Source organism: Myotis daubentonii, chromosome 2, assembly GCF_963259705.1.
Source record: "Myotis daubentonii chromosome 2, mMyoDau2.1, whole genome shotgun sequence".
NCBI classification, from domain to species: Eukaryota; Metazoa; Chordata; class Mammalia; order Chiroptera; family Vespertilionidae; genus Myotis; species Myotis daubentonii.
In genome coordinates this window covers 108,425,059-108,437,305 of record NC_081841.1, presented here as the reverse complement: position 1 = coordinate 108,437,305, position 12,247 = coordinate 108,425,059, and the positions used below count along the sequence as shown (strand labels likewise).

General features: G+C 42.6%; 1 protein-coding gene across 4 annotated transcripts in view; it reads left to right on the top strand.

Annotated features, from left to right (window-relative positions):
• BRCA2 (BRCA2 DNA repair associated) overlaps window positions 1–12,247 on the top strand; it is a 77,351-nt gene that overhangs the window by 63,457 nt on the left and 1,647 nt on the right. For all 4 annotated transcript variants that reach the window (XM_059684172.1, XM_059684171.1, XM_059684173.1 and 1 more), the window contains 2 exons: window positions 9,419–9,663; window positions 11,170–11,316. In XM_059684172.1, the coding sequence (XP_059540155.1) occupies window positions 9,419–9,663; window positions 11,170–11,316 (392 nt within the window). The remainder of the gene's footprint in view (window positions 1–9,418; window positions 9,664–11,169; window positions 11,317–12,247) is intronic.

Sequence of the window (12,247 nt, the reverse complement as noted above, 5' to 3'; positions counted from 1 at the left end):
TAGTGTTAGTTTGCGTCATATATATCTTTTTCCATTCCTTTATTTTTTACCTATTGATGTCTTTATATTCAAAGTGTATTTCTGATAAACAGTATGGTTGGGTCTTGCTTTCTTATCCAATCTGACAGTCTCTATCTTTGTTTAATCTGGTCATCTTTAATGTGATTATTGGTAAGGTTAGATTAAAATTTGCCATCTTGCTGGCTGTTTTCTGTTTGTCCCATTATTTCTCATGTTGGAGGGCAATTCTCATGGTATTTTTACTTAAGTGGAAGTATTGTCTCAGACTATCTTTTCAAGACTGTATAGCAAAGAGGCCTGGAAGGACAGAGGGCAGATTTCCTTCCTGCGCAGGAAGTCTGATCTCTTTACCTATGAGTTTTTGTTTCTGTTTCTGTTTTTTGTTTTTGAGATTCCACATATAAGTGAGGTCATACAGTATTGGTCTTTCTCTCTCGACTTATTTCACTTTTCATAATGCCCTCAAGATCCATCTGTATTGTTGCAGATGGCAGGATTTTCTTTAGTATACACCACATATTTTTTTATTCTTTTTTTGTATCTGTTCACCCTTCAACAGACACATAGGTTGTTTCCATCTTGGCTGCTGTGACTAATGTTGCAATGAACATAGGGGTTATAGGTATCTCTTTAGCATAGTGATTTTATTTCCTTCTGGTATATACCCAGAAATGGAAATGGTGGATCATATGGTATTTTTATTTTTAATTTTTTGAGGAATAAATTTTTTTTATGTTTGTTAATTGATTTTAGAGAGAGGGGAAGAAAGAGGGATAGAAAGATAGAAACATCAATGACCGAGAGAAACATCAACATGTATAGGCTGCCTCCTGCACATCCCCTGCTGGGGATGGAGCTCGCAATTGCAACCAGGACATGTACCCTGACCAGGAATTGAACTGGCAACCTCCTGGTACATGGGTCAGTGCTCAACCACTGATTCACACTGGGCCAGGCAAGAAATAAATGATTTTAAATGACAAAGAAATACCTTTGCAGTGTCAGATTCCATTTTTACTACTCCCAACATCTCAGCCAAGTTCATCTATATTTTATTCCTTAATTATGACATTGCACACTCCTCTTTCCTTACCTCTTTCCATATGTCCTATCTACAAAGCCATACTCTTATCTCCCTAAGTACTATGAAGTGTCAGGGACCAGCTAAGCTCTGAGTTTATGCACAGAGTCTTCTATTTATTAACTAGAGGCCCTGTGCATGAAATTCATGCATGGGTGGGAGGGAGTGTCCCTCAGCCCGCCCTGCACCCTCTCCAATTTGGGACCCCTCAGGGAATGTCCGACTGCTGGATCGGGCCTAAACCGGCAGTTGGACATCCCTCTCACAGTCCGGGACCACTGGCTCCTAACTGCTCTCCCCTGCCAGCCTGATTGCCCCTAACTGCTCTCCCCTATTGGCCTGATTGCCCCCTAACTGCTCCCCTGCCAGCCTGATCGCCTCCTAACTGCTCCCCTGCCAGCCTGATCGGCCCCTAATGCTCCCCTGCCAGCCTGATTGGCCCTAACCGCCTCTGCCTCAGCCCCCGCCACCATGGATATATGTTCTTAATTAAGCTCATTAGCATGAATCAGTTTTGAAGGATTTAGAAACTGTCTTCTTTTATTTCAGTTTTGTTTTCTTAAGGGCCATGTTCTTTGCTGTGTTCTTTTCTCCTTTTAAAAAAAAAAAATACCTTTATTGATTTCAGAGAGGAAGGGAGAGGGAGAGAGAGATAGAAACATCAATAATGAGAGAGAATCATTGATTGGCTGCCTCCTGCACGCCCCACATTGGGGATCGAGCCCGCAACCTGGGCATGTGCCCTGACCAGGAATTGAGCCTGGGACCCTTCAGTCCACAGGCCGATGCTCTATCCACTGAGCCAAACCAGCTAGGGCTCTTTTCTCCTTTTTTAAAATGGGTTTTGTTTGGTTAATTGTGTTTTGGTGCTTTGTGGGTTTTCTTTGCCGGTAGTATGTTAATATGCTACATTTTTTTCATAGCATTTCATTTCATCTTGATCAGACTTGGTGACATTTGCCACACATTCCACACGTTCTGTTGTAAATGTTGGGTGAGTAGCAATGAACAAAACAGGCAAAAATCCCTGCCTTTGTGGAGCTTACGTTACAGGGGGTTGGGGAGGGAGATCACAAATAAAATAAATAAGTAGCATTTCTATTTTTCTTAGTAAGTGCTAAGCTCTTACTGGGGTAGTATCAGGGGGCAGGAAAGAGAAATGTGGCTTTAGATAGGGAGGTGAGGAAAGACCTCACTGCAAAGTTAACAGTTGAGTGAGACTTGAAGAAACAGAGGGAGGGAGGCATGTGGACATCTTGGGTAGAAACAGTCCAGGCATAAGAAATGGTCATGATAAAGTCTGATGCTTTGAAGCATTGGCAGAGGCCAGGGAGTGAGTACTCACAGGTGTGATAGAGGCATTGAAGGACCAGACTGTGTGGTGGTCCTTGTATGGAATTCAACTTTATTTCTCAAAGTGATAGGAGGAGTGTCACCACCTGACTAGGTTTTCAGGGGATTACCTGGCCTGCTGTATTGAGAATAGACTCTAGGGTGCATGAGGGTACAAACAGGGGAAACAGCTGGAAGCTATTGAAGAATTGAGGCAAGAGATGATGTTAACAGCTTAGACCAGACAAAAGCAATGGGAGTGGTCAGAAGTAGTCAGATTCTGGTTATATATATTTTTAAATATGTTTTTATTGAATTTTAGAGAGAGAATAAGAGAGAGGGTAAAGAGAGAGAGATAGAAACATCGATCTGCCACCTCCTGCACAATCCCCCCATCACTACCAGGGATCAAGCCCACAACCCAGGCATGTGCCCTGACCAGGAATCAAACCAGTGACCTCTTGGTGCATGGGATGGCGTTTAACCACTGAACCACACTGGCTGGTCTGGTTGTATTTTGGAGGTAGAGGGACACTATGGGGTTGAAGAGAGGAGACAGTGACAAGGTTTTTGGTTTAAGCACCTGGAAAAAAGGAGTTGTCTTTCACTGGGAGGGAAAGACTGCAAGGAAAAGCAGGTCTGTGGGGAAGGGCAGAGCTCAGTTTGGACAGTTAAGTTTTAGGTGCTTAATCTAGGTAGAGAGTTCTACTTGACAGCTGGATAAAGGAGTCTGTTCAGGGGAATGATCTTGGCTGAAAGTATAAATTGGGAGGTCAACATCCAGGTGGCATTTAATGCTGTGAAACTGGCCGAGTTGTGAGAGGAGATAGAGAAGTGACTCATGCACTCTGATGCCTTGAAGCAGAGGACATGGAAAGGGGCCAGTAAGAGAGACAAGAGGAGCGGGAGGGATCCTCAGAGTAAACTATGTGGAAGCCCTGAGAAAAGGAGGATTTCTGACAGGTGAGCATGAGTGACTGTCTGCTGGCATTTGGTAGCATAGATAGTGAGGTTAGGGCTGAGCATTGATTATTGGCTTTAACACCATGGAGGAGTCTTTTGGTGAGTGGTGGAAAAGACTGAATGAAGTGGGGCAAGAAGACAGGAGAGCAATAGCGAGAGTGAATGTGGGCATTTCAGGGACACCATGCTTAAAGCGAAGAAGACATGGAGCAATAGCTAGAAGGGAAATTGGGAATAAGAGAGTATTTATGTTTTCAGATGAAAGTGCTGAGAGCATACTGATGAGATACTGTCTGTGTATGAGAGGCTCCCATATAGATGAGCCAGTTGTGGAGCACAGTCCTTTAGTTGCCACGTTGGGATGGTACCTTGGGGGAATATGGGGAGATCGGCCTCAGCTGGTAGCAGAGACAGTTCTCCATAGTTGGAGGAAAAGGGGTGAAGCAATGTGTGCTTGAAGTGGAAGAGGTGATGTATAAGTCAAAACTCATGGCAGCTCTCCTCTGTTTGCCTCTGTGTCCTCACTGAAGTAGGGAACAGAGTCACCACTGGCAGTCAGAATGGAGGAAAAGGTATGAAATCATCCTTCAAGAAAATGGCAGAGGGGACATACTGGGTGGATACTTTTGCTGCCAGGGCCCACAGGAGTCCATGTTCATGAATATGAAATGGAACTGTTCATCACGGTTGGTGTGGTATTTTTTCAACCATGTTGGCTGTCATGGTGGAGGCATGAAGTAGGTAGAAAGTGGGATTTAACCAAACTTGTAGAATAGGCAGGTGAATACTACAAAGCAAGAGGGAAAAGAATTTGTGGGTGTATGCAAAGGGTGGAGTTTTAAATAACTGACCCTGGACTTTACGCACGACACAGAGGTAAGAGGGACAGTGTCACCTCTGCTTGTGGAGAAAAAATTAAATGAGGAAACTACACTATAAGTTTATTTTTATATTTTACATTTTCTAAATGTTGTGGGGTGTTTTTACCCTACCATTTTTTTACATTTATTTTATGTTATCTTTCATTTTATTTTTATTATTGGTTAAAGTATTACAGGTCTCCTTTTTCCCCGACTGACGCCCCCTTCTAAATGTCTTTTAATAAGCATGTATTACTTTTGTAATTGGGGGGAAGCACGATATTTTAAAGAGGGACATTTGGGAGAAGGACAGTACTGTAATCAAGTTTTGAACATAGAGGCAAATTCTAAAATTAGAAAATGGAACGTGCTTGGGAAACTTAAGATTAAAATATATTAAAGCAATCTGATACATTTGAAAAGTGAAAGGGATAACTCATTTGCAACAGGATAAACGAATCATTATCTGAGAATGGCAGTTCTTTTCATTCCTATTATTTATAAGGGAAATGTAATTCTCAAGGCAGCAGAAACAAGACACTGTAAATAGTAGTAAGACTGAATGTTTAGTGCCTAGACTTTCCTAGCCTCAGTCCTATCCTGGCTTATGTAATTGTCCCTTTATGCTTTGTGCACTGAAAAAAAATTTAAGTATATTTTTTTATTTATTTCAGAAAGGAAGGAGGAGAGAGATAAAAACATCATCTATCAGCTGCCTCCTGCACACCCCCTACTGGGGATCAAGCCCGAAACCCTGGCATGTGCTCCCGCCCGGGAATTGAACTATGACCTCCTGGTTCATCGGTTGACGCTCAAGCACTTGCAACACCAGCCAGGCAACACTGAAAATTTTTTAACTTTTTATTTTGAACTAATTTTAGACCTTCAGAAAAATTGCAAAAATAATAGCTTCCAAATATCCCTCAGCCAGTTTTCCGTACTGTTAACATCTTGCATAACCATAGTACAGTTATTAGAATCAGGAAGTAAACATTGGTACAATATTATTGCCTAAACTTTAGATTTATTTGAAGTTTTTACTCTACTTTCCATTTTCTATCCCAGATCCCACTTTTATTTAATCATTATTTCTCCTTAGTTTTCTCTAGTCTTTAACATTTCCTCATGATCTTGACACTTTTGAATGGACTGATCAATTATTTTGTAGCATTTCCCTCAATTTGGATTTGTCTGATGTCTTCTCATGGTTGAAGTTATACATTTTTGGCAGAGTTACCATGGAAATTATATATTTTTTTCTTCTCTACATCGTATCAAGGGGTCAGTGATATTGGTATTTTTTATTGCTGGTAATAGCAACAACGTTAATTGGTTCAGACGGTGTCTGCTGGGTTTCTTACCTGTAAATAACTGACTTTCCCTTTGTCTATAATAATAAAAGTGTAATATGCCATTTAGACCCGGCGTCCTTCCAGAAGAAACGGGGCTACAAGGGAAGCCTGGGGCCTGAGTGCCAGAGGGAAGCTGGTGCCGGGATCCGGGGGAAGGAAGAAGGACAGTGTGATCTAGATAGGAAACCTCTGCCTTTATGACACATTTCGTGCATCAGGCCTCTAGTAGTTAATAAATATCTTGGAGGAGGTTCACATCCTACTTTACCGCAAACTTTCACCCATTCATTTAGCATCCTTCAGTTGATTTTTGTTTGCAGCAGTTTGTTACTGTGGTATTTGCTTAATGGTGGTTTTCTTTTTTCCTTCTACATTCATTGGGATTCTACTGTGAGGAAGAGCTGCCCTCTCCCCCATTTATTTATTTCATTTATATCAGTATGGACTTACAAAGTTATTTTATTCTTATGGGTTAAAATTCAGTACCTTTATCACTCCTGTTGTTTAAGTTTGGGCCATTAGGAGTTTTTTCAGGTTGATTCCTGTATTTTTTGAGCACTTCCTTCCTTTGTTTGGCATCATAAGATGTTCCAGGATCACCTTATAAGTTCCCTGCCCCAGTTTGGGAATCAGCTAAAGTGAGTCCTCATTTACTGTCAGTAGGTTTGGCAAATTTAAGCAAAAAACATAGCAAAACCAGTTTTACACAAGCCTGTTGATACAAACAAGAGTTAAGTTCCTATAGCATCCCATCAATGTTACAATGAAACAATGTTGAACAAAATGACCTTATTTGAGGACCTGTTGTACCTCTCCAAGAGAACCTTGGATCCCCTTCCTTCCTTCCTTCCTTCCTTCCTTCCTTCCTTCCTTCCTTCCTTCCTTCCTTCCTTCCTTCCTTCCTCCCTTCCTCCCTTCCTCCCTTCCTCCCTTCCTCCCTTCCTCCCTTCCTCCCTTCCTCCCTTCCCTCCCTTCCTTCCCTCCCTTCCTTCCTTCCCTTCCTTCCTTCCCTTCCTTCCTTCCCTTCCTTCCTTCCCTTCCTTCCTTCCCTTCCTTCCTTCCCTTTCTTTCTTCTTTTTTTTTTCCTGAGAAAATGGTATTTAGAACCAAAATCTAATTGCTAGATGTGCTCCTTACTACAGTGGCATCATTGCTTGTATGCCCTTTCAAGTGTAAAGAGCTAAGAAATATGTTTATGTTCCAACTTGGATTTCCTTGTAACTGGTTCGTTCTGTCTGTTTGGGGGATAAATGAAAAATATGTGGAATATCATTGTCCTCCATGGAGTCAGAACTTCACAGAAAGACAAACCAGGGAAGTGTCACTCCCCCCTCATCCCTGCTGACCCAGTGCTGGTCCTTTTTCTCCCCACCTATACCCAATCCCTGTAGTTTCTGGTTTATCTTCCTGTATGTTTTGTACAAATGGTCACATACCTATATATTTGCTTATATTTTACTAGAGGCCCGGTGCACAAAAATTTGTGCACTGGGGGGCGGGGGGGGGGGGCGGTGGAGAGTCCCTCAGCCCGGCCTGTGCCCTCTCACAGTCTGGGACCCCTCGGGAGATAATGACCTGCTGGCTTAGGCCTGCTCCCGGGTGGCAGAGGGCAGGCCCAATCCCTAGGTGCAGCCCCTGGTTGGGCTCAGAGCAGGGCCAATTGGGGAGTTGGGGCGCCGCCCCCTGTCATGCACAGAGCAGGGCAGATCGGGAGGTTGCGATGCCACCCTCAGTCACGCTCAGGGTAGGGCCGATTGGGGGGTTGGGGCACCGCCCCCTGTCACACTCAAGGCAGGGTCGATGGGGAGGTTGCAGCGCCACCCCGTCATGCACAGAGCAGGGCCAATCAGGGGGTTGGGGCGCTGCCCCCTGTCACGCACAGAGCAGGGCCCATCAGGGGGTTGGGGAGCTCCCCCCTGTCACGCACAGAGCAGGGCCCATCAGGGGGTTGGGGAGCTCCCCCCTGTCACGCACAGAGCAAGGCCAATCGGGGTTGAGGAGCTCCCCCCTGTCACTCACAGAGTAGGGCCGATAGGGGAGTTGGGGCACTGCCCCCTGTCACACACAGAGCAGGGCGGATCAGGGGGTTGGGCGCCGCACCCTGACACACTCAGGGCAGGGCCGATGGGGAGGTTATGGCTCTACCCCGTCACACACAGAGCAGGGCCCGTGGTGGGTGGTTGGGGCACCGCCCTCTATCACCCACAGAGCAGGGCCAATCAGGGGGTTGGGGTGCCGCCACTGTCACACTCAGAGCAGGGCCCATGGGGGTGTTGGGGCACCGCAGCCTGTCACACACAGAGCCGCAGGGCGATCTGGGGGTTGGGGAGCTCCCCCCTATCAGGCACAGAGCAGGGCTTATCAGGGGGTTGGGGTGCCTTCCCCTATCACGAACAGAGCAGGGCAAATAGGGAGGTTGTGGCCCCACCCCCTGTCACACACAGAGCCGCAGGGCGATCAGGGGGTTTGGGCACTGCCCCCTGTCACGCTGATCCCGGTGCCGGGAGGCATATTACCCTTTTACTATATAGGATAGAGGCCTGGTGCACGGGTGGGGGCCGGCTGGTTTGCCCTGAAGGGTGTCCTGGATCAGGGTGGGGGTCCCCACTGGGGTTCCTGGCCAGCCTGGGTGAGGGGCTGATGGCTGTTTGCAGCTGGTCACACACCCTTCAGGGTGGGGGGCCCCACTGGGGTGCCTGGCCAGTCTGGGTGAGGATCTGAGGGCTGTTTTCAGGCTGGCGGGTGACTGAAGCTCCCAACCGCTCCTTTTTTTCTTTTCTTTTTTTATTCTGGGCCAGCTTTAGCTCTGAGGCTTGACTCCGGCTCTTAGGCCTCCGCTGCTGAAAGCAGGTATCTGGTTTGTTTGGGTTCTATAATCGAAACACTGTTTCAACTCCAGCTCTGAGATCCCGGCTGGCTGAAAGCAGGTTTCTGGGGTTTTGTTTAGCTTCTATATTTGTAACAATGTTTCAAACTGCAAGCTCAGAGGCCGACAGCGGCAGGCGGGGAACACTGGAGTCCTCCATCACTGAAGCAAGCAAGCCTCATGTTCGCTTCAAGCTGCCTGGCTGCCGGCCGCCATCTTGGCTGGCAGTTAATTTGCATACCACCCTAATTAGCCAATGGGAAGGGTAGCGGATGTACAGCTAATTGCCATGTTTCTCTTTTATTAGATAGGATTCTTTCTTTTAGGAGATATCTCTAGCCTTTCTTTATAACCCTAGTCTTTCTTTAGTGCTTTTCTTTTTCGCCTAACAGTATGTTTGGAAATCACTGATAGAGATCTTCCTTATCCTGTTGTCAGCTGCATAGTACTCCATTGCAAGGATGTCCCATGGTTTACCTAATCACTCTCCGGGCATGAGCTACAATAGGTTGCTATTAATACTTTATAATTACAAACAGTGCTTCAATGAGTAACCTCATACATGTGTTTTCATCAACCTTTTTCATGTGTATTTTACTATCATTGGAAGTAGAGAACTAGAAGTGATATTGCCAGGTGAAAGGTGTGCGTATGTCGCTTTGCTAGGTATTACCCAGTTTTTCTCCAGAGGGTTCCCATCAGCTATGTACCAGATGCCTGCTTCCTATGGCCTCAGGAACAGAATGTGTTGTCACTCTGGCATTGAAATTTTAACACTATAAGAAACAGGTCATTTTGGAAATCCTGAGCTTTCTCTAAATTTAGTTAGTTGTTTTTACCATTAGCATACCAAAATAAATGGCCATATTAGAGGTTCCTTGCATTTTTTAATTTATCTCACATATGTAATGAAATGGGTTTTTTTTGTTTGTTCTCATTTTAGGTCTTGCTCCTTTGGTCTATTTGTCTGATGAATGCCATAACTTACTAGCAATCAAGTTTTGGATAGATCTTAATGAAGACCTAATTAAACCTCACATGTTAATTGCTGTAAGCAATCTCCAGTGGCGACCAGAATCCAAATCAGAAATTCCTACTTTATATGCTGGAGATTTTTCCATGTTTTCTGCCAATCCAAAGGAAAGCCATTTTCAAGAGACATTCCACAAAATGAAAAATACTATTGAGGTAAAATTCGTTTTGAGCATTACCACACTTTTTGGTATTTTCCAAATAGTTTGAGAGTCAAATATCAAAGGAGTGGCAGTGTTTCTAAAAATTGGATGTTGAGATATAATGTCAGGTGAGGTTTTTAGCATACATTAATTGCTCAGAACCTGAGGAACTGAGGAGAGATGGTAAGAAGGATGTTCAAGCTACAGACCATGTGTAGGCAAACTGGAAATTGGTGAGAATAACATGTAGTGCATATTAGCTGGTAGTATAATTAGTTAATAATATGTAGGTTTCAAATTTACATTTTAAATTCCATACCTAGTATTTTATACAATTTATATCTGCTTTTACGATGAAATAAGCCCAAGTAGAAGAATACTAAAATCATTTACCTTGGACCATACACATTTTTGCTGTGATCTAGCTAAACATTCGCTAAAGTTTATTGAAGTGCTCACTGTGTGTCAGGCCTTGTTCTAAGCCTAACATGATGAGGTAGGGGACTTTTTCCATTTTTCTTATGAGAAATAGAGGTTAAGTCACACAGCCAAGTTGGTAGAACCAGGATTCATATTTAAGCCACCTGAATATAGAATGCAACTATTAACTACTATGCAGTGCTACTTCCCAATAAAATTTTGGATTTTATAAATTCCTAACTATTAAATAATATATAAAAGATAAGACTCTTAGTCCTATAGTTTAATGTTTGAAATGTGTTATTCAAAATTGATATAAATCACATTTTAAAAGTATTAGAGTAGCTAGCTGTGTATAGTAAGTTTGTGTAATATTTACCTAAAAACTTAATACATACAGTGAAGATAACATCTGATTTATTTGTTTTCTAAGTTGGGGGGCGGGGAGGAGTTGAGGTGGGAAGTTACTTCATTACTTCGCACTCATACAGAGAACCTACTGTTTACATCCCAGCTTTCTCTGAAACCATTCAAGGACAGTTCAGAGATACCTTTTATTTACTTTTATTTGAAAGTTTTACAAAATACTTTAATGAATTAGGTTAAACCATATGAACTTGCTGATACTTGACCATTTGTCACTTCTGAAACAACATGTTATTTCAGTTAATCCTTGGAATAGACGTGAAGCGGTTCTCTTATTTTACTCCTAACCTGAGGACTGCTCTGTAGATGTTGGATGATTTACAGCTATTAGTAGTAAATAGAGGTAGAACTTGAGTCCCAGTCTTCCAATTCCTGAGTCATAGTATATCTTGCTAATTAAACTAGATGGCTGGGAATGGTTCTTATCTCTGTCCTTCCCTGATGCATATAGACACTCTCCCTCTTCCCTCCAACAATTGAGCTCTGCTGAAGCACTGATGTTGGTTCTGCATTTTTGCATTAGCATAGTTTGACAGTTGCTATCAAATTTGGGATGTCTCATTCTTTCTTTCTGGTCTGAATATTTTAGTTCTGGCTTTAAAGGTAATACTTTCTAAAAACATGAATAGATGGGTTTGCATTTTATAAAACAGCTTTTTCAATTTATTTTTAGAATATTGATAGATTTTGCAACGATGCAGAAAACAAGCTTATGCATATGCTTAATGCAAAGGATCCCAAGTGTTCCACTCCAACCAAAGACTGTACTTCAGAGCCACACACTGTTCAGACAGTCCATGGTAGAGGAAATACATTTCTGGTAAGTTAATGTAAATTTAAGGAATTTTGTAAATATATATGAAGATATTCAGGTATACATCTAGTAAACATGAAAAATTGAATTAAACTTAATTAGAAAGTGTGATTGTTATGTGACTTTTATAGGTATAGGTTATCTGGAAATTATATTTTATTTATTGAAGACAGAATGTAACACTCTTTGGGGACAAACTTTACAGTTTCTTTAATTTTAGTATTTCAGGTACATGTGGTAGAAAAGACTTTTTTGCCAGTACCTTTGTACCAGGAGGGCTATCCTATGTAATAAAAGCATAGTATGCAAATTGTCCCCTCAACTGGGAGTTCATCCAGGAGTTCGACCAGGGAGCGGGGCCAGCCAGGGGGAGGGAGTACCCAGTTGGCAGCCTCTAGGGACCCTACCAGTGCACAAATTTTGTGCACTGGGACCTCTAGTTCTATATAATTAGGGTTGTTTTTAAAGTCAGTTTTATTTAACTCTTTAAATCACAATAAATGACTAATTCTTAAGTAGCTAACACTTGGTAAATGTATTTATATTAATTACCTTCACAACAGTCCTCTGAGATACAAATTATTATGGTCACCATTTTACAGATGAGGAAACTGTGGCATAGAGAGGTTAAGCACTTGCCTGAAGTCACAAAACCAGAAAAGTAGGTATTAGAACTCAGGCGGTGTTGTGTTCTTAAAATGGTTTTGAAATGCTTATTTTTGTTTAACCTGTTAATACTAAAAAAGATTAAAGCAGAAGTTATGTCCCCTACTGTCTTTTTTGTCTTTCATTATGATTAGCCTTCAGTCATTTTTTCATGTCATTTTTATATCCTCTTGTGTGAAATTATTTCCTTCTGAGGGAATAAGAATGACTCATGATGATGAACAAAAATAGATACAGAGGTAGAGCAGCATCAAACAGACTGTCAAACTAC